This window comes from Pleurodeles waltl, chromosome 7, assembly GCF_031143425.1.
Source record: "Pleurodeles waltl isolate 20211129_DDA chromosome 7, aPleWal1.hap1.20221129, whole genome shotgun sequence".
Lineage (NCBI taxonomy): Eukaryota > Metazoa > Chordata > Amphibia > Caudata > Salamandridae > Pleurodeles > Pleurodeles waltl.
The window spans coordinates 1,381,952,191-1,381,975,324 of record NC_090446.1 but is presented as its reverse complement, the minus strand read 5'-3'; the positions used below and the strand labels follow the sequence as shown (position 1 = coordinate 1,381,975,324).

General features: G+C 46.1%; 1 protein-coding gene across 2 annotated transcripts in view; it reads right to left on the bottom strand.

Annotated features, from left to right (window-relative positions):
* Positions 1-472: 472 nt before the first annotated feature.
* The window catches only part of POLD1 (DNA polymerase delta 1, catalytic subunit), a 336,382-nt gene continuing 313,720 nt past the window's right edge, over positions 473-23,134 (bottom strand). For both annotated transcript variants that reach the window (XM_069200918.1, XM_069200920.1), the window contains exon 27: positions 473-1,567. In XM_069200918.1, coding sequence (XP_069057019.1) covers positions 1,471-1,567 — 97 coding nt within the window. In that variant the 3' untranslated portion in view covers positions 473-1,470. The remainder of the gene's footprint in view (positions 1,568-23,134) is intronic.

Sequence of the window (23,134 nt, the reverse complement as noted above, 5' to 3'; positions counted from 1 at the left end):
AGCCCACATGCTCTTGGTAAGCCCACAATGTATTTGGCAAACAGACGGCTTAAGTTGTTTTGCAGGCTCGACTTAAAAAACAACATTGTGCGTATGCTTGTGAATATTCAAAAACAAAAAAGTGTTACGTTACTCATGACAGAAGTGGATACACTTACAAATCTGCCTGCTGGAGAACTCATGCATACATTAAGTGTCCATGACTGCAATACAAGGGCCTGCATCAGTGCCCATGCTCCTCTGTCATGGGGATTAACCACATTATTTCATGGTTTTTTTTACTGTTCACCAACACTGGTCTTGAGACTCTACTGATTATGAACCATTTTAAGCTTCTCCATGCCAGCATGTCCTATCCAGTATTTCTGCTGCTACACTCCAGCATGCACAAGCCCCCTCATGCAGATATTCAATTCTATACAAATCTGTTAACATATGTAAACTCTGAATTGATACACTCTGACATCCCATGTGGAAAAAAGCCTTTTATTAATCATCATTGTGATATCAGTACAAAAAATGCATATTTTATATTTTAGAGACCATAGGCCCCTTAATGAGAGCTGGCCTCGTACAGACTATGCACCCACAGGGTGCCAGTGGTAGGAATACAGCTGGGACATGTGCTCTCTATCCGCACAGGAGAAGAGAGGTGGTCATCTCCTAAACAGATGACCATGGAGTAGGTCAGTAACTCAAGTGACTGACTATAAGACAAGGTATGCATGCCCAGCATGGGCACAATATACACTCAACCGGGCTTTCTTGCTTCTCAGACTTCAAAGACAAGATCTTTAGGCAAGAAAGACACCGTTCAAGCAGCAGGAAGATGCTGGTGCTCTCCTAGGAGAGTTTGCACGTGCTATGTACTACACAGTTTCTCTTTGCATTCTATCCAGGCCAGAGCAAACGGGAACTTGTCTTATTGGCTGGTGACCATATCAGTTTTGATCTTAGTGTACTCAAAGGATGCTGAGCATCATCCAACTGTGGTTATGTAGGTGACTAACAGTTCACTAGTGGAATTTTGGATTCTTCTGTGCTATTCGGAAGTCAAAGTATCTTCTGTTACATTTGAATTGGCTTTTACCTGTGCTTTTTAAGACAGATGCTATGCAAAAAGCCTCGGTCCAAATGAAAAACATGGAAACACATCTATGCAGCATAGGAAGACTGCCATGTTGACAAGACACATCCTTGAAGAAGGCCAACCACACCCTGTCTTTCCATTTGCATCTTGCTCCAGTAGGCCTGGAAGGGTGCAGAAAGGTGTAGAAAAAGCCAATTTCATGAGTGTGCTATTTGGTGATGAGCGAGAATGTGCAGAAGGCACGGAGGCGGCATTCCAGTGTTCAGGTACCCCACTGGCGCAGGGTTCATAAAGTCTGTCTGGGCTCCTTTCTCCCCAGGGTTCAGAGAGAGAGGTGCACACGTAAGCCCCTTCTCATACTGCTTCCGGGTGACAAACTTCTACCATGCTGGGGGTCCGAATCTCAGTATCAGCTTCTCCTGATCGTCCAGGTCTTTCTGTACCTTCTTACGCATGTAAAAGATTGGGCAATCACGGCTAGAAATAAAAGAGCAAAAAAAACAATGTTAGTACAAATGTTTGCACATAACTGCACTGTAAAAAACAAGGGGTTCAACATTTCAGAGGGGCAACGCTGGAGTGGATAATGCAGCAAAAAGACCACCACAGGCCCTACTGCTGTAAAAGAAGAATGCCTGCTGGAGCACAGAGACAAAACAACCAGAGCGAAAGAAGCGGGGGCGGGGTACAGACATATTCCTAGGAGAGAAAGGGGCACACCAGCCACTGAGAAAAGAGAGAAAGAGACAGACCCAGACAGTGGAAGAATATAGAGACCCGAAAGGACAGGAACAATTCATGCCACAACAGAGAACCTGGACAGTGGGATAAAGAGACAAAACTGTGTTTAACACTAGACATCTTAGGTGACAGATCATTCCTACTGCGTCAGTAGGTAACAGAGACAACTCCATCCCACGTGAGAGAGAATAAACAACGTGGACAAAGGTGGGCAGACATCATAATGGGTTAGAGATCAGCATTTCCGCGGAAAAACATACTGGTGAGTTTTGGTTAAAGTTTTTAAGGCACGGAATGTTAATGTTGTGAGGGTTCTCTACAATGCTATGGATACAAGTTGGAAGGCAGCTGGTGTGATGCTTTGGTACCCAGAGGCAGCGCTGTGCTGTGCTGTCCAATGTAGCCTGATTCAAGAGACCTTTCATTTACCAAGAGTACTCCCTATTTGTGGATTTAATACATACCCTTCTCTGTGTCAGAGAAAGGGGACTCCAAGGCAAGAGACAGAGGCCCTTATTATTACAATGGCGGTAAAAACCGCCTACCGCCGCCAACATACTGTCACCGCGGCTACCATTCATCCGCCATATTATGATCACTGCCGGACTTCCACCACAAGAAGGGCGGAAATCATACTGGCGGACGGTGGTGACCTGGCGCTGCTAACACCAGCACCGCCCCACCAGTTGAACGCCGCCAGCCGTATCATGACCTGTGATACAGCCTGGCAGTGTTCTGCTGGAGGGGCGCTGCTGCCGGTAGCAGCGCCCCTACACGTTCCCTGCCGGAAGACCTCCTCAACAAAGGTAAGTCGGGCTTCTGACAGGAGAGGGGGTGGGTGGTTTGGGGGGGAGGTGGGAGGTGTTGTGTGTGTTAGTGTATCTGAGTGTGTGCATGAATGTGTGAGAGTGTGTGTGTATGAATGTGTGTTGTTTGCGTGGGTGTATGCGTGTGAGTGCATGCGTGTAAGAATGGTGAAGTGAGTGCATTTCTGCATGTCAGTGTGATTGTGTGTAAGAATGTGTGCAAGCATGTCCGGAAGTATGCGTGTGTGCCAGTGTGAGTGATTGGGTGTATGCGTGGTGCGTGTCTGCGGGTGTGCGCGTGTATGGGGGTGGGGAGTGTGAGGACCAGAGGGGTGGGGGGTCACCGGTAGGGTCTAGCACCACGAAAACCACGGTGGTAGGCAGGCTCATAATGCTGCTGGCGGTACTATGCCGGCTGCGGGCCAGAGATTGACATCTCTGGCCCAGCAGCCCATACCGCCATGGCGGTATGAGTGAAGAAGTAGTGGGTTGGCTGCAGCCATTCTCATAATGTGGCGGTATGTACCGCCAGCCTGTTGGCTGTACTACCGCCACATTTCCACTCACCGCCAGGGTCATAATGACCCCCTTAGTCTACACGTATGATGAAAAAAGATTAAAAAAAGAATTTGTCTATATGAAAAGGGGGAACCTGTGTAACTGAGAACATGACAAGTGTGAGAGAAGAGCAAGGACAGAGACAGACACTACCTATATGAGAGTAGACTGATTAACTGAGAAGACCACTAACAATGTGAGAGGGGTCTTGGGTGAGAGAAAAGAAATGCAATCCTATTACTTTAAGAAGGAGAAGCGACCCTAGTGAACAAAGATAAAATGGTGTGGGAGATGGAATCCTACCATCGAGGTCTCGTCCTATGAGAGCTATGGGGCCCTGGTGGGCAGACGCAAACCCTATGCATGCAAGTGATTACTGTGTGTAATGTGCTCTACGGAGGATGAGGCAGACAGTGACGTAAGAGGAGAATTAGGAGAAGGGGAGGGCACGTTATTCGGGACTAAAGCAATGACTGTAGAAGTATGTGTATGATTTTGGAACTTATACGTGTGGTTTGATGACATGGATAATAGGGATGTTTATGTTACATGACTGCCTGTAGCAATGATCTAGTTTGTTAAATTGTTGATGTATATATACTTTAAGCGCCAGGATCGGCTGGTTGTACAGTTTGAAAATGCTAATAAAAACTGATTTTATTTAAAAAAATAATAATATGAGTGAGAGGTACCTGGGGGCAAGAAAGAAATGACAACAATATGAAAAGGGATTCAGGGGAACAGATATGATTACAAGTGCAAGAGAAAGACTAGGGGGACAGGAAGGAACCTGTGTGAGAAGAGGGATCCTGGGAGATAAATCTGGGAGAAAAAAGGGACGCGGGAACAGCAACAGAATCCTGGAGGCAGATGCTGGGACTACGGGGACAGAGAATGACACTTTAACCGGGGTAGAAGAGAAAATTAAACAAGTACACAGAATTAAAGTAATCTCAATCATATAGATTGCCTCCGAATCCAATGTTGAAAGGGCATCATTAAATTCTGGTCCCACATTAAGGAACGAGACCCAAACACTTTCTACTCCCAGGCACTATAGCTAAACCAATTCCACCTATTTTCTTGAGTAACATGTCACTATGCTGCCATCACTTGCCCCAGTAGCATCACTTGCCACCCTTGTGACATGGGAATCAACAGACAGGAGGTAAAGTTCAGAAACCTGTAACATGCTGAGAACACCATAGCACAGCCTAGGGAAGACACACCTTAGGCAATACTACCAACTACAATGCAACAAAGCACTTGCACAACAATTCAAACTTGCGTAATACAGGAATGTGGTGTGAAACGCAACCAGAATGTAGACGCTCACCAAATAAAGATTGAGTACCCATAAACAAAAAACACAAAGACAGCCATGCACAAATCATACCAAAATCTGTCAAAAACGGGCCCAAGAAGAAGCATAAACAAAGATAATTTGCAAGCCAACCCATATTTGCAAAGCACTAGGGGGGGTATGTTCGAGCTGACAGGAAAGGAGCAGAAAGGTGAAAGTGAAAGCTTCCTGTGGAGCATCACAAGTCTGCGAACATTCAAAGTTGCAAGTAGAGTATACGGTTTGTTTCAGTAAGACTGTTCCAGATTTTATCAGTGTGGCGGGAGGATGCTCCGATCTCAGTAAGACTGTTCCAGATTTTATCAGTGTGGCGGGAGGATGCTCCGATGTCAGTAAGACTGTTCCAGATTTTAGCAGTGTGGCGGGAGGATGCTCCGATGTCAGTAGACTGTTCCAGATTTTAGCAGTGTGGCGTGAGGATGCTCCGATCTAAGTAAGACTGTTCCAGATTTTATCAGTGTGGCAGGAGGATGCTCCGATCTCAGTAAGACTGTTTCAGATTTTAGCAGTGAGGCTGGAGGATGCTCCGATCTCAGTAAGACTGTTTCAGATTTTAGCAATGTGGCTGGAGGATGCTCCGATCTCAGTAAGACTGTTTCAGATTTTAGCAGTGTGGCGGGAGGATGCTTCGATCTCAGTAGACTGTTCCAGATTTCAGCAGTGTGCCGGGAGGATGCTCCGATCTCAGTATGATAGCTAACATCGGAATCCACTTTTAGATGTCTGGGCATGGGCTCATAATCAATGTAGCGTAAGCCCTTTAAAGGCTGGGTATGCATGCTTTGACTCTCAGCTAATGCTAGCCGCTGTTGGGTAATCTCTTTGCCATTAACTCCGAAAGCTTTTGAAAACTGATAAGACTAAGCTTGTGACCTTCACATGGTTGTTCCAGAAACCTCTCTCCCTCCCATTAGTACCCTCTTTTGGTTTCAGTGGTGCAGCAGCATGGTGGGGACATGGAAGAAAGCTGCACCTTCATGATGACCTGATAAGACACAATTGGTCTTGTGGCCTTTCACCATGGGGTGGGCCACGCTGAACTGCTGCTTCGACCAATTTTAGTTTTACAACTAGTCCTTCTTACTACATTTTCTTAAGCAGAGGTGGTGGTTTCTTGCAGCAATACAGGTGATTTAGTGCTGTCATAGCAGCAAATAATCTGCATAACCCTTTTCTCCAATCGGGTGCCTTACTGCAAAATGGTATGTCCATTAAAAATAATTTGTTTACAGATGTTGTCTTAGCATGTACAATGCTTCCCCTCAAGCATGTTACCTTAGGTCTGCCCAAGATAAATAAAAACACTAAAATGCCCTCATTCCACAGGAGCTGGGACTTCTGAAATGAAAACCATGCCCTGACAACAGGCATAGGCCTGATTAGGGCCTTCCTGGGCGCGAAGCTGCATGATGCCCATCACCCTCCGGCAGGAACGCAGCTGGGTGAAGTTCTTCTGCTCTATGACCTGTAGTCCTTAACTGCTTGGACAGGAAGCACACAACTAGTGCACAGCATAACGTGGTGATGAACTGACCAATCCGACAACAAGGGGCACGTGATCAGCCATGGCAGAAATATACATTCTGAACCAGCAACACAAAGGACCCATCTTGCAGCAAGACATTTTGGAGGCCTAGACCAAGATATTCGCCAAGAAATAGTACCACATATTCTGAATATCCAGGTCTCTTGCCAGCCTTTGAGCAAGCATTGCAGTTGCATAGCAAAGCAGTCTCTTGGTTGGAAAAAACATTTTCCCAGGCCATCTGTCCCAAACACCAAGGGCACAGGGTGGCCCAGAGAAGTTGGCTGTTTTTGAGACAGACTATGTTTGGGTGTCTGATGCGCCTAAATCATGATCCATGGTGAAGGAGTGCAGAGGCAGAAGCATTAGAAATAGAGAGCAATGCAATGCCAATGTGCTCACAAAAGGAACTGTATTAAATATGACAGCTATCTGTGCTCTGCTATCTTTAATATATACATGAATGGGCTGCTTCTGACCATGGCGAATTCATCAACCACGATGCGATTTCGAGGTGATGCACATTTACGTCAATCATCTATGCTTACGATCTAGTACTTGTGTAAACCATAAAATAAGTCTTGCAATAAACCGCAGTAATCTTAAGAGGGAACGTGAGAATATTATTCAAACATCCAAGATGACTGCTAACTTACATCTTCATGTCTCCTCTCCGTGAGCTTTCCCCTCTTTAGGAACATCACTCTTAACCCCTTGTCCCCGGCGACACCCTATTCTATTGGCTGTAACCCACCCCAGCTTCTTTTGCCTTTTTTTTGTTTTTATCTTATACTCTTTGTTTCATCTTTCCTTCTTACTGGGGCGTTTTGTTGGGGTTAAAGGATGCTCCACTGTTTGCTTTACATTGATTATTGATCGACCTTTTTAAATGTATGTAAAACACCCAATAGCAGGCATCATACATAAGCTCGATACAGTGTGACATAATTGATGACCCAATGCATAATTGTTACATCCAAGGTTATGAACATTCTCAATAAAAAGATCTGAAAGGAAAAAAATACCAACAACTAATGACATGTCAGGCAACATACGAAACTACTGTAAACACCACGCATTTTATTTTAAGGATGAGCTTATGAAACATGCATTATATAATAATGGTTCAGCAAAACAAGTGCCCCCACTTCCCTGGTAGTAAAATAACAGCTATGTCTGGGGCTTAGGGAGGCCCTCGCATGTCTGGGCTTTACTGCCACTAAACTTAGTGCATAATGACAGCTACCCCCATGAATTAACTATTCTGTACCTACCTCGGAGTAGCTGTAAATGCTTCATGAAACTGCCACGAGTCACAAAATAGCCCCGAAAAATGGCCTTTTTGTGCCACGAAATCCAATTTTGACTATGAACATATTGGCAAAATTATGGTTAACAGAACTTGAATAAATCAGTGAGCTAATTCTGCAGGGCAGCAAAGTCTGGAGACCTACTCTGAAATGTGTGAGTAGTATTTTATAAATAGACCACCAACGTCCCCAGAAGCAGACATAGCAGCGAACAAACTTAAATTTAGCAAAAACCCCTGACTGCTGGATGCAGGAAGTGCAAAAACACCCGGACTCATCTATGCGAAAGAGACCGCAACATCTACCTCCTTAAAGCCAAAACCACCACAAATGGAGTGTGTAAAGTCTGAAAATGTATCTCTGGACCAGTGATAAATAAGGATAACTAGATCACATATTTATATTTACCGAACAGTAAAACAGTTAAATGAATTGAAGATATGGTTCAGCTAGTGCAAATAGAAACATTCACTTGAGATAAAAAAAAATAAGGAACTGTCTGGGGGAAAAAAAAATAGTTAAAGTGTCACCACGGTTTCAAAGCAAAACCTAACCCCCCCCCCCTGAAATGTGCCTGTTTTGTTTTGCTAAATAAACAATTATAGAAACCATAACTTGTTCCCCACCCAGAAAACTAGAGGTGGATCAGCCAACAAATTAACAGGGAAAGCTGAACCTAGCCAAGTGTCTGGGTCTCAACTCGGAGCCTGTGTGCAAGCCGATCCCTGAAAACGTTTGCCATGGAAATTATACCACATACATCACGTAAAATAGGATCAATTCTCTTTACAATTCATAAAAGTGTGTTTAATCTGTGGAAGCTTTGAACCAAATACATCACATTATAGCACTGCACTGAGAAGTACGTATCAAAAGCTTTTAGACAAACTTAAAGCCATTAATGAATTAAGAGGCAAGACCGTTGACGTGTGAGCCCTTCATGTGGCCCAGATTCTTACAGATAGAAAAACATACTCCATTCAATCAAAAACAATAGGTTTTTGCACAGGTGGTATTCTGAACCCATGTATTTGAAAGTGCTTTCATAGGAGATAATGAAGAAAAACTAGCATAGGTTAAATTAAATCTTTGCCTAAGATCACACAGTTTGGTTAAGTGGGGAAGCAGCGGTTAATCCAGGTTTTCAGGTTTCACTCTGCACAAACTAGCCACTAAATGGGTAACTATTTTTCTCCCCTTTTTAACTCTAATGTTAATGCTTTGTTTTTATCTCTGTACATGAGAGTAGAGCAAATGCCACATGAAAAGCACGGCTTGTCATGGGCTCCAGGCTCCAATTGGACCTTGAGCGGAACCAGAGCCAGGCTTCGGGCTCGAGCTGTCAGTGGCTCTCCTAAATCTACGGAAACCATACCACTCCCCCAAAAGGACTGATCATGAGCAATATTATGAATCATTACACTGGGGCTACGACTTGGCAGGATACTGACTGGGAATAAATACCCTAAACTGACAAACTATGACCAAATAAAAGGTAAGGGACAGGCTGGAACAGAGGCATGTAGACACAGACAAACCTGGAAACCGAAGAATGCAGGGTCTGAAAGCAATGTAACCATTATTGGGTGGAAGATAAAATTCGTGTACTATGCCAAATATGAATGAATGAAAATACATCTGTTCAGACATCTCAGGATCGAAAATGTGATTTAAAAAACAAATAAATAAAAAAACAAAGAAGAAACGTTGCAAATGAGATGTTAAAAGGGGCTACATACGTAGCATTGTAAGATTATCTTTCATTCAAAATCCCAAGAACATACATGAGGCTTGTACTACCCAGAAAGAAATAATTTTAAAACATACTCGTTATACGCAGAGGAAGGGGTCCTTCTTTCAATATATAATGTAGAAGTGCTTTACTTTGAGTCTGTCTTCTTTTTAATATGGCTTTGGCGTATTACATTTACAAGACGAGTGCCTGTATAACTGGTGGATATTGTGTCAATATGTCCGGTTTTAGACATGCTGTATTACTGAGTATTTCTCGCTTTGGGTTAGTCTTCGATTGCTGGATTAGCGAACTGATTACCTGTTTTGGTGTTAATGTGAGCTCATCTTTACAAAATGTAATAAAGATACACAAATTATCAACAAAAAAAAAAACTTGACAATACTTCAACGTCTAATCATGTGAATAACCTTTTGTGTCTTATTGACAAAAGCTATTTTCTTTTGTCTGGGTCAATCACTCCTAACCTCCGAGGTAACAAGTGCCCAGTGTACTCAAGAAGAAGTTACTTACCTGTAATAATCTTCTCTTTGTTGGATACTCCATTCCTCCACACATCCCTCGCCTTCTGAATGTCCCGAGGCATCAGACTGGATCCAGATAATTCCACAAAAGCTCCTGAGAACAGGCAGGTTTTGCCCATAGCCTCTGTCATCACTTAGTTCCGGCTTCTGACATGATGACATTGAGCGTAAAATAGATACCGCCCCTGAACGCTGATGTTAAGATATACATAGGCATTTTCTGATCCTTCCAACAAGAAGTGATGGTTTTTTCAAAAACAGAGTTGATATATTAAAGTCTGGTGAAGGTATGGACAGACGCCCACGTAGCAGCTTGTCAGGCTTCGAGCACTGTGAAGCCTCTAGCCAAGGAAGCAGAAGCAGTTTTTGCCCAGGACTTAAAGAGCCCAAAGGCCCTCCGCAGTCTCCATTTTGGTTAAAGCGTAGCACAGCATGCTACAAAGGGCAATCCACCTTGACAACGTCAGTTTCTGGACAACCTTCTTTTTCTTCACATCAACAAATCAAAGAAAAAAAAAACATTTCCAATGCAATGGGTCTCGCATTTGCTCAAGTTAGAGCTATTAGCAGTGTAAATTTCTAACTGGACTTTTCTTGCCACTTACATTGAAAATGAAAAGTAAAAACAGTTGACATAAGTGTTAGACCTGACAGCTTTGGGGTGGTCACCCCTAACTTTTTGCCTGCCTCCCTCCACTTTTTGAACACTGTTTTTGCTGGGTTTAGACTCTGCACACTTTACCACTGCTAACCAGTGCTTAAGTGCATATGCTCTCTCCCTTTAAACATGGTAACATTGCATCATACCCAATTGGACTATTTAATTCACTTATAAATCCCTAGAAGAGTGCACTATATGTGCCCAGGGTCTGTAGATTAAATGCTACTATTGGGCCTGCAGCACTGATTGTGCCACCCACTTAAGTAGCCCCTTAACCTTGTCTCAGGTCTGCCATTGCAAGGCCTGTGTGTGCAGTTTCACTGCCAATTCGACTTGGCATTTAAAAGTACTTGCCAAGCCTAAAACTCCACTTTTTCTACATATAAGACACCCCTAAGGTATGCCCTAGGTAACCCATAGGGCAGGGTGCTGTATAGGCAAAAGGCAGGGCAGGTACCTATGTAGTTTACATGTCCTGGCAGTGTAAAACTCCTAAATTCGTTTTTTCACTGCTGTGAGGCCTGCTCCCTTCATAGGCTAACATTGGGGCTGCCCTCATACATTGTTTGAGTGGCAGCTGCTGATCTGAAAGGAGTAGGAAGGTCATATGTAGTATGGCTAGAATGGTGATATAAAATCCTGCTGACTGGTGAAGTTGGATTTAATATTACTATTTTAGAAATGCCACTTTTAGAAAGTGAGCATTTCTCTGCACTTAAATCTTTCTGTGCCTTACAATCCACGTCTGGCTGGGTTTAGTTGACAGCTCCTTATGCATTCGCTCAGACACACCCCAAACACAGGATACTCAGCCTCACTTGCATACATCTGCATTTTGAATGGGTCTTCCTGGGCTGCGAGGGTGGAGGACCTGCTCTCACACAAAGGACTGCCACACCCCCTACTGGGACCCTGGCAGACAGGATTGAACTGAAAGGGGACCTGGTGCACTTCTAAGCCACTCTTTGAAGTCTCCCCCACTTGAAAGGCACATTTGGGTATATAAACAGGGCCTCTGCCCCTTCCAACTCAGACACGCCCTGGAGAAGAAACTTGTAACCAGAACCTGCATCCTGCCAAGAAGAACTGCCTGGCTGCCCAAAGGACTCACCTGACTGCTTTCTGTCAAGGACTGCTGCCTTGCTGTTGCACTGCTGCCTTGCTGCTCTCTGGCTGTGGTGAAGAAGTGCTCTCCAAGGGCTTGGATAGAGCCTGCCTCCTGTTCCCTGAAGTCTCAGGACCAAAAAGACTAAAGACTTCATCTCTTCAAGAAGGACTCCTTGTGCGGTGAAATTAAATGCATAGCCTGCCAGAAACGATGCACAGCGTGCACTGCAGTGAAAAGTTCACTGCACCCTGAACTGGAACGACGCAGCCCAACTGCGCAATGAGAAGATCAACGCAGCGCCAGCGTAACGACCGGAAATTCTGCGCACGGCCCACTGGATCGACGCATAGCTGAGCCGGAATGACGCAGCCCGACTTACAGAGAGAAATCGATGCAGCACCTGCCGTGTGGTAGAAAATTTTACGCAACGCCCACCGGATCGACGCAGCTCCTGTGACTTCATCATGCTAGTGCAGGAAATCCTCGTACAATCCCGGGGGCGTCTGAAAACCCCGCAACCCGAAGAGGATCCACAACAGAGCGCCAGAAATCGACACACAGCCGTCCCTGCGTGGGAACTAAACGACGCATTGCAGTGTGTGGCCCGAGAAATCAACGCACACCCCTTTGGTTCCACGCTTCTCCTCCTCTGCGGCCCTTTGTGGAGATTTTTCACGTGAACCAGGTACATTGTGGATAATTTGGATTGTGTGTGACTTACTCGGACTAGAGGGAGAGTCCTTGCTTGGACAGAGGGTAACCTGACTGCCAACCAAAGACCCCATTTCTAACAATAAGCAAGCTGACTCAAAGCGCCATGAGCGAGAAGGAGAGACACAAAAAGAAAAGAAGTTTGCTGGTATTTGCAATTGTGCAATTATCCATGTAACAGGGGCGGCCTGCAAGGCGGTAACAAAACCGCCCCAAAGAGGAACAAATGTAAAGTATTTACCAATGATAAAGGATTTTTGAAAGGCAAGGCCACGTACGAGTGAAAGTGATGGATGTGCGGTGGGCGTGGTTAAAAAGCCACAATACTTACAACATGTCAAAGTGCCTGCGTGCTCGACCTAAAAAATATCGTCCACCTGTTGTCTTTGTCCTATCAATGTAGACACTAAGGGCTCTATTAAAATCCAAACAGTGCAGCCTCTTCTCGTCTTTAGAAGGTTGTGGCGGCGAAAAAAACATAAGGAAAGCGATTGACTTCTCCACATAAAAGGGTTAATCCGTTTCGGAAGAATTTAAGTTGTGGTTCAAAGTACTGAACTGTCTGGGGAGTAAAGGTTGTACCCGCTAGTTGGATAGAAGATGTCTTCATCTTATTGAGGTGCACAAGTGATAGCAGAGAGACAGTCTTGAGTATCACAGGTCTCAGAGTGTAATTGTGTATCAGTTCAAAGGGAGCACACAGCAAAAAGGTAATAACCAAATAAAAGTTTGAGTGCAGCAAAACAAATTGGCCCATGAGAAACATTATGTGGAAGCCTATACAAGAAATGCATCGCAAACAGTGACCAGAATAAAGAGGTTTGATCAGGAAAACAAATGGAGGCTGAAAGGGCCAGCAAGTAAATTATCAGTGCCCACAGCAAAGCCTTCCCGGGCAAAAGTTAAAACTAAAAGACCATCATTCAGCAGAGTCTGCAAATGGCTGGCCTGTGTTTTTTCCCACCAGGCAACAAATTTAGATCATTGGCGAAAGATCAATTGTCTTGGTTCTGGTGCAAACTCCTATCCTGTTGTCCTCCCAAATAGGTACTTAAAGTGCAGGGCATCTACTTAAATCCAGGGTGTCTGAATGCCAGATTCTCCAGGCTCAGTCAGAATTATCAAGATGCGCTCTGCTTCTCCAGGACTCATGGAATCAGTGGCACAGGTGGAACAGTGGCTAGCGTCTCACTGAAAATTGAATGAGTCTCAGTGTCTCAAGAAGGGAACTCCACGGTGCAATATATTGCAAATCTAGTGTTTCTGAAGTAACAAATAAATCTACTAGGGACACGCACTACTGAGGGAAATGCCCTGTGGTACTTACTTTAACAGATGCCACTAATGCTTGGCAAGGCAACATCTACTAAGTTCATCTGCTATGATAGGCAGGGAACCTGCCACGTTACTGACTGTTAGAGAGATCCTGAGAGAATCCAGCATCGCCCACAGCCTTAGAGCCTCCAGACCGATGGCGCAAAACCCCATCATTCTTTCAGGTTGGGCAGCCTCCACGATGACTGGAAATCTGCCATGAAAAAACCTCTTAGAAAGTTTTGCGGAACCTAAAAATGTTCAGCCTATTTCTCTTTACCATTTCTTGTGAAAGTGCTAGAACAGTTGGTCTTCAGACAATTTTTTTTGTAATTACAAAAAATAAATTAAAAAAAAGCCTCCCTGTAACAAGGTCATGATCAACATACAAGTTACAAATGCAACAAATCAAGATTACACGCTTGCATGTCTTTCCGAGGGCCGGTCAGACTCAAAAGAATTCCACTGTTCATCTCAATGACAGTTCACACATCTGTTGTCAATCCTGGTCTTTTGAGCAAGATCCGGCTCGTACGGAACCCACTGATGGTCTGGTCAATTACAAACAGCATCTGCACAAGCAATCATCATAATCTTACATTGGTAGCCAGGTACACCCAGTGCCAGTGCGTTCTACGGTATTCTTGGGACAGTTCCCAAATGTATTTAGGATTACTTTTGTCTGGTAGAAACCTGGTTTACATTTTAGAGTTGGACTTGCATGATAATGCATCTCATATCCAGTCCATACTCTTTGGAAGGGGGCACCTAAACTGCCAACCATCATCATGCCAACAACAGAGGAAGGGCAGAAAGCAGTCACATCGATTTAAGGACATTGGCACAAGTTTAAGAAGCATGCCCATGAGTCCATGGGACCAGTGGTACATTAATCAGCTTCTTAAAAGGTCCTGTCCCTATATAGTTGGCCATAGTTCGTAAAATTCCTGTGCATTACTGTACAAAATTGGGTTACAGGTTGAGGGGGGTGGAGCCCCGCTCAGGCAACAACCACAATCCTTGAAAGGGTGAACCACAAAACCCACTAAATAAACCTGTGCTTAAACCTCTGGTAGCTTAGCACAAAAGCAATCAGGCTTAACTTAGAGGCAATGTATGATGTATGTGTGTATGTATGCAGCACACAAATTTTATAAACTAACAATGCAACACAATTAAATAAATAAAACAATACCAGAATGACAATAATTTAATCAGTTGAACTGGACATACACAATTTAAAGGTTTTTAGTAGAAATAGCGCCGCAAAAGCACCCCTTGTGGTCATATGGTCGTGCTAGACCGGGGGAAAAGTACAAATTTCAGGCTGACTGCAATGGACTGCGGGTTAGGTCAGTCCTGCAGAAGATTCACCTTCTGAGACTGGTGTCTGCGGTGGAGGATGCTGCAAGGAGCAGGTAGATTGTTGTGGATGGTCGATGCTGTAGTGCGAAGAGCAGACTGGGCGTTACGAACTGTCATTGCAGTAGCATGAAGAGCGAATCCAGCGTCACAGATGGTCGTTGCTGTGGATTTGCGTTGGCAGTCACCAAGGGCTGTCATTGCTGTAGCCTGAGGTGCAGCTCTCAAGTTGCCGGTTGTCACTGGTGGTGGCTGTAGCATTAACAGTAAGTTTCACCAGAGCTTTGTGTTGGTGGTCATTGCAGCAGTCTTGATGCAAACTGGCTTGTTCTCTTTTGGTAGGAGCCCAAACTTCAGGATTTTCAACCTTTTTTTTGCAGAGGAGTAAACTCATACACCAGCGAAGGGTACAGGACCAGGGAGGGTATCTCTTGGGGATCAAGGACTAACTCCAGCAGAGGCCAGCAGGTCGCAGGCTGTTCCAGTTGAAGCAGGTCTGCTAGGCGGTTGCACTGAGGCCTCTGAATCTTATTGTACACAGGAGGCCAGCCAACTGACCTTTGGAGTCACTCTGATTAGCCAGAGATGAAAGCAAGCTGGTCCAGTGTTCCTTCACAGACAACAGGGCAGTCCTTCAAGCAGCAGGGCAGCCCTTCTATAGCTTCCACAGGCCATCAGGAGTGTTCTGATAAGTGGCTCTGTACGTCCAATATTTATACCTGATGCCAGCCTGTGGGTGTGGGATAGGGATCTTTCCCACAGCCACGTCTTGGTCTGGACAGTTCTACCCCTGTCAAGGCTCCAACCTGTCTGGTGTGACAAAAAGGCAGGGCATTCCAGGTATAAGTGGGGGAGGGTACAGTCCTTCCCCAGTCATACTGCCTGGATGGCCCTTCCTGTCCACCCTTAAGCCACTTTTGTGTTACTGTCTGGAAACAGTACACAAACCCCAAATGCATAACCATTCACAGTCATGTGACCAGGACACTGACAGAAGACAGGTTAAGTTAGGACAAGAAAATGGCAACTTTCTAAAAGTGGAATTTTCAGAATTGTAGCTTAAAATCTGAGTTCACCATTAAATTCAGTTGAGTGTACATAGGATAGCTCTATCTGCTGCAAATCTAAAATTAGCACCTTTTTAAATTTAATAAGGTAACTTAGTGTTATAAAGATACGGTGAATGGAGAGACAGGCCTTTCAACAGGAGTGTCTTACTGCCAGGATATGTAAAGCCTAAATCCACATGTCCTACTTTTTAAATACAATCCATCTTTCCCTACAAAAGGTTTATCTTGCCGGGTCAAAATGGCAACTTAAAACTGCCCTGCAGGTTGCAGTGGCAGGCCTGAGACAAGTTTTAAAAGGCTACACTAGTGGGTGGCAGAATGAGTGCTACATGCCTATTACTAGTATTTAATTTACAGGTCCTGGGTACAGGTAGTACTATCTGCTATGAACTTACAAGTACATTGAGTGTGCCATTTATGTGTAGCTCAATTTTGCCATGTGTAAAGGAGAGAGAGCATAGGTGCTTTAGTAGTGATTAGTAAAGTGCACAGAGTTCTAAAGTCAACAGAAAGAAAATCAGCAAAGCAAGAGAGGGAAAAGGCAAAAAGGTTGGGGGGATACTACGTCAAGTCTAACGATGAACATGCCGAAAGAATAACCCCAGTGCATGGCGCCTAACACCCCTGACAGGTATTTTTGTTTTCTGAGTCGATCTAATGCAGCCTCTCTCTAGTCATGAACATCCTAAGATAGAACGTAAAACTTATCAGTCAATGTCTACAGTTAGCCAATATAAAACGCAGTTTGTGCACAACAATATGTCCATGTATCTCTGAACACTGCTTTTTGACACTTGTGGCCCATTTCTACACCACCAAGAGCACCACAGCTGTTCTATTTTCAGCAAACCACTTATATAGCTTATTAACCCATCAACCCACAGTAATTGTGCTGGTACGCACATCCAGAGCTTTGAGTTCCTCAGGGAAGTGGGATAATGAGCTTTCAAAATATTTATCAGTCTGAATATACACATATGTTTAGAGTGCTGATATTTGCAAGACCCTCATGCTGCTCTAAAAATATAAACATTTGGTCCTGAAAGTTGCTCTACACGTGTCAGTGCTTGCAACACCATCTGTTCCAAATTTGATGAGAAAAGCAAGGTTGTTCTCAAGCGGGCTGGGGAGACCAAATAGGCAAACCAACCTTTCTCCGGAGAGCTTCCCAAGCCCTGGTGGTGCATGCCACTGTTCAAATTCCCTCCATGTGGCCGATGGCTCATTGGTCTAGGGATGTTGCTAGCATTTCATATCTGATCGCCTCAGCAACAATGTTTGGTAAAAATGGGAGGAGTAGATGCCAATACAGGGCATAATGAGCCTGTGAAATCATTTGATAGAGCTTGAAGTACAAGTTACTTACCTTCGGTAACAATGTATCTCCAAGAGACATATTCTAGTTGCAGATTCCTTACCTTAGAATTTTCCCCCAGGCGTCAGACTGGATCCAGAGATTTTTTCTTCGAACAATACCCTTGTGTAAAGAAATGGCTCCCTGTGGCAGTTACCCCCCACTTTTTGCCTGATACTGATGCTGATGCTGACTTGACTGAGAAGTGTGCTGGGACCCTGCTAACCAGGCCCCAGCACCAGTGTTCTTTCACCTAAAATGTACCATTGTCTCCACAACTGGCACCCAGATAAGTCCCTTGTAACTGTGACCCCTGGTACCAAGGGCCCTGATGCCAGGGAAGGTCTCTAAGGGCTGCAGCATGTCTTATGCCACCCTAAGGACCCCTCACTCAGCACAGACACACTGCTTGCCAGCTTGTGTGTGCTGGTGGGGAGAAAATGACTAAGTCGACATGGCACTCCCCTCAGGGTGCCATGCCAACCTCACACTGCCTATGGCATAGGTAAGTCACCCCTCTAGCAGGCCTTACAGCCCTAAGGCAGGGTGCCCTATACCACAGGTGAGGGCATAGGTGCATGAGCACTATGCCCCTACAGTGTCTAAGCAAAACCTTAGACATTGTAAGTGCAGGGTAGCCATAAGAGTATATGGTCTGGGAGTCTGTCAAAAACGAACTCCACAGCTCCATAATGGCTACACTGAATACTGGGAAGTTTGGTACCAAACTTCTCAGAATAATAAACCCACACTGATTTCCAGTGTTGGATTTATTAAAAAATGCACACAGAGGGCATCTTAGAGATGCCCCCTGTATTTTACCCAATTGTTCAGTGCAGGACTGACTGGTCTGTGCCAGCCTGCTGCTGAGAGACGAGTTTCTGACCCCATGCGGTGAGAGCCTTTGTGCTCTCTGAGGACAGAAACAAAGCCTGCTCTGGGTGGAGGTGCTTCACACCTCCCCCCTGCAGGAACTGTAACACCTAGCAGTGAGCTTCAAAGGCTCAAGCTTTGTGTTACAATGCCCCAGGGCACTCCAGCTAGTGGAGATGCCCGCCCCCTGGACACAGCCCCCACTTTTGGCGGCAAGTCCAGGAGAGATAATGAGAAAAACAAGGAGGAGTCACTGGCCAATCAGGACAGCCCCTAAGGTGTCCTGAGCTGAGGTGACTCTGACTTTTAGAAATCCTCCATCTTGCAGATGGAGGATTCCCCCAATAGGAATAGGGATGTGCCCCCCTCCCCTCAGGGAGGAGGCACAAAGAGGGTGTAGCCACCCTAAAGGACAGTAGCCATTGGCTACTGCCATCCCAGACCTAAACACACCCCTAAATTCAGTATTTAGGGGCTCCCCAGAACCTAGGAACTCAGATTCCTGAAACTACAAGAAGAAGAAGACTGCTGAGCTGAAAAACCCCTGCAGAGGAAGAACAGAAGACACCAACTGCTTTGGCCCCAGACTTACCGGCCTGTCTCCTGCCTTCCAAAGAAACCTGCTCCAGCGACGCTTTCCAAGGGACCAGCGACCTCTGAATCCTCTGAGGACTGCCCTGCTTCAAGAAAGACAAGAAACTCCCGAGGACAGCGGCACTGCTCCAAAAGAACTGCAACTTTGTTACAGAGGAGCAGATTTAAAGACCCCCTGCAAATCCCCGCAAGAAGCGTGAGACTTGCAACACTGCACCCGGCGACCCCGACTCGACTGGTGGAGAACCAACACCTCAGGGAGGACCCTCCGGCGACTCCAAGACCGTGAGTAACCAAAGTTGTCCCCCCTGACCCCCCACAGCGACTCCTGCAGAGGGAATCCCGAGGCTCCCCCTGACCGCGACTGCCTGAACCTAAAGTCCTGACGGCTGGAAAAGACCCTGCACCCGCAGCCCCCAGCACCTGAAGGAACGGAACTTCTGTGCAGGAGTGCCCCCCAGGAGGCCCTCTCCCTTGCCCAGGTGGTGGCTACCCCGAGGAGCCCCCCCCTTGCCTGCCTGCACCGCTGAAGAGACCCCTTGGTCTCTCATTAAAAACCATTGAAAACCCGACGCGTGTTTGCACACTGCACCCGGCCACCCTCGCGCTGCTGAGGGTGTACTTTTTGTGCTGACTTGTATCCCCCCCGGTGCCCTACAAAACCCCCCTGGTCTGCCCTCCGAAGACGCGGGTACTTACCTGCTGGCAGACTGGAACCGGGGCACCCCCTTCTCTCCATTGAAGCCTATGTGTTTTGGGCACCTCTTTGACCTCTGCACCTGACCGGCCCTGAGCTGCTGGTGTGGTAACTTTGGGGTTGCTCTGAACCCCCAACGGTGGGCTACCTTGGACCCAAGACTGAAACCTGTAAGTGACTTACTTACCTGTGAAACCTAACAATACTTTACCTCCCCTAGGAACTGTGAAAATTGCACTAAGTGTCCACTTTTAAAACAGCTTATTGTGTTTTATGTAAAAAGTATATATGCTACTGTGATTATTCAAAGTTCCTAAAGTACTTACCTGCAATACCTTTCAAATGAGATATTACATGTAGAATTTGAACCTGTGGTTCTTAACATAAACTAAGAAAATATATTTTTCTATAACAAAACCTATTGGCTGGATTTGTCTCTGAGTGTGTGTTCCTCATTCATTGCCTGTGTGTATGTACAACAAATGCTTAACACTACTCCTTGGATAAGCCTACTGCTCGACCACACTACCACAAAATAGAGCATTAGAATCTCTTTTTGCCACTATCTTACCTCTAAGGGGAACCCTTGGACTCTGTGCATGCTATTCCTTACTTTGAAATAGCACATACAGAGCCAACTTCCTACACCTTGCAAGTCGGTAGGTGGCGTCGTCGTCACCGTAATGACGTTGGGAGCAGAACATAGACGCCCGCTCAGCGCCATGACGTCAGTTTCTTTTAATGACTTTCCACATCAAAGCGCAGAGCCGCTAAGAACACAGATTGGTGTGCCAGAGCTAAGGACCTGAATGGGGAATCCCTGTCCCTAGAAATCAGTTCGCAAGCGGGGAGGATGGGTGGGCCGATAAGGAATCTGTAACCAGAATATGTCTCTACCAGATATATCGTTACCAAAGGTACCTAACTTGTACATCTGATAGAGACTTCTAGTTGCAGATTCCTCACCTTAGAATAGATAACCAAGCTATGCCATCCTCGGAGGTGGGCTGCGAACCAAGATCATACTAGAAAGTTCTGCAGGGCCGAACGACCAAAGTAGCCATCCCGATGGAACTGACTGTACAGGTAGTAGTGTTTAGCAAATGTGTGCAGAGATGCCCACGTAGCTGCCGGGCAGATATTCAGGACAGGAACTCTGTGTGCTAACGCAGTGAAAGCAGATGTTGCTCTGGTGGAATGAGCGTGCAGGCCCTCATGGGGTTGCTTCCTTGGCCAAAGCGTAGCATATCTTGATGGGAAAGAAGTACCCATCAAGAGATGGTAAGTTTTTGCACCGCCTTCCCTTTCTTCGCACAAACATATCCAACAAAGAGTTGCTCGTCCACCTGGAAATCTTTAGTATGATTGAGATAGAACGCCAATGCTCTTTTTGGGTCCAGATGGTGGAGTCTTTCCTCCTCATGAGGATGTGTCGGTGCATAAAAAGTAGGCAAGGTGATGGACTGGCCTACATGAAAAGGCGTAACAACCTTGGGAAGGCAGAAAGCCTAAGTGCGCAGCATCACTTTGTCAGGGTTCACAGACAGGTATGGGGGCATGGAAGAAAGGGCTTGAAGGTCACTCACTCTGCGAGCAGAAGTAATGGCAACAAGAAAGACAGTCTTGATAGTGAGGAGCCGTAAAGGGCAATTGTGCATTGGCTCAAAGGGAGTACACATTAAGTAAGTAAGGACAAAATTGAGGTCCAACTGAGGCATGATAAATGGAGTGGGAGGAAATAAATGGGTGAGATCTTTAAGGAATTGATTGACAATAGGAGACATAAAGAGTGAGGGCTGATCAGGTAACCTTAGAAATGCCGAAATAGCTGATAAATACCCTCTAAGGGTGCCCAAAGCAGAGCCCTGTGGGGCTAAAGAAAGAAAGAGCAAAAGAACCTCAGAAAGAGGAGCAGAGAGGGGGATCAACAGATTTGTTGGTACACCATGCCACAAATTTATGCCATTGACAGGCATATACTGTTTTGGTGGAGGGACCCCTGGCTGCCAAGATAACGTCACAAGACTTCGGGTGGAAGGTCAAAAGTCGTCAACTGCCGCCGCTCAATCGCCATGCATGAAGGCAGAGACTCGACAGGTTCAGGTGGAGAACCGTACCCTTCTGCTGCGATAGAAGATACTCCCGAAGAGGCAGTCTGAATGGAGGATCTGTGGCCATTCTCAATAGCTCTGGATACCATAATCTCCATGCCCAGTCCGGAGCCACCAAGAAAACTTGGGCCTGGTTGTTCTAGATCTTCTTGAGAACTCTGGGCAGAAGTGGTACAGGTAGAAAGGCGTAAAGGAGGCCGAAGTTCCACTCAAGACGAAAAGCGTCCCTGAGCGAGTGCCGCCTTGGAAACTCCCAACGTGCAAAACAGCTGACACTGTGTGTTCTTTGTGGAGGCAAACAGATCTAACCAAGGCTCTCCCCACTGCTGAAGGAGACCTTGAGCCACTTCCGGATGGAGACGCCATTCGTGATCGACTATGCATCAACAGCTGAGTTCATCTGCTCTGGTGTTCAGAGAGGCCGCCAGATATTTAACCACCAGGGTAATGTCCTGATGTTCTAGCCATGTCCAGAGATGTAGTGCCTCCTGACAAAGGGTTCAGGAACCTACTCCACCCTGTTTGTTGCAGTATCACATGGCGGTAGTGTTGTCTGTGAACACTTGCACTACTTTCCCTCTGAGAAAGGGAAGAAATGCTTTCAACGCAAGCCTGATCGCCCGGTGCTCCAGAAGACTGATATGGAGCCCAGACTCCACTGGGGACCAGAGGCCTCTGATCTCCCCCTCTCTCATGTGGCCACCGCAACCCAGAAGTGATGCATCTGTCACTATGGATAGATCTGGCTGGGGAAGGAAGAGAGATCTGCCATGGACCCAATGTGGATTCGAAAGCCACCACTGCAGGTCTTTTGCAGTCCCCTCTGAGATCTGGACCATTTCAGAGAGATTTCTCTGATGCTGCGCCCACTGGAACTTCCAAGTCCCACTGCACAGCCCGCATACGCCATCTGGCATGTGTCACTAGCAGGATGCAGGAGGCCATGAGGCCCGCAGCCTCAGAGTCAGTCTCACCAAAACCCAAGACAGAGGCTGAAAGATTGGAATCATAGCCTGAATATCTTGGACTCGCTTTTTGGGAGGATACGCCCGAAACAGCACTGTGTCCAGAACAGTTCCGATGAAAGGTAGCGTCTGAGAGGGAGTCAGGTGTGACTTCAGCACGTTCATAGTGAACCCCAGCATGTGCAGGAGGTTCACTGAAGTCTGAAGGTGGGAGACTACTTTCTGGGGTGAGTCCGCATTCAACAGCCAGTCGTCGAGGTAGGGGAAGACTGAAACCCCCTAACCTGCGCAGATGAGCTGCAACCACCACCATCACTTCTGTGAACACTCTAGGGCCGGTGCAGAACCCGAAGCCCCCCCGGTCTTAGGCCCAAAGGCACCACACCAGGGTCGGCCTGCCCAAAAATGAGGCGCATGGCCTCATAAAACTCATTCAATTGGTCAGGGGTCGCTCCGGCTCCCTGAAACCTGGGTAAGCGCGGAGCGGACTCAGAAGGGACTCCTAAGATGGAGGCCTCGAGCGTCGACGCTCCTCCTGTGTCACATCAGCCGAGTGACGGGGTGAAGTCTAAGGGTGAGCGGGCCGCATCGACGACTTCTTACCTTGGCCCAAAGACTTAGAGGAAGAAGAATGGTGGTGGCTC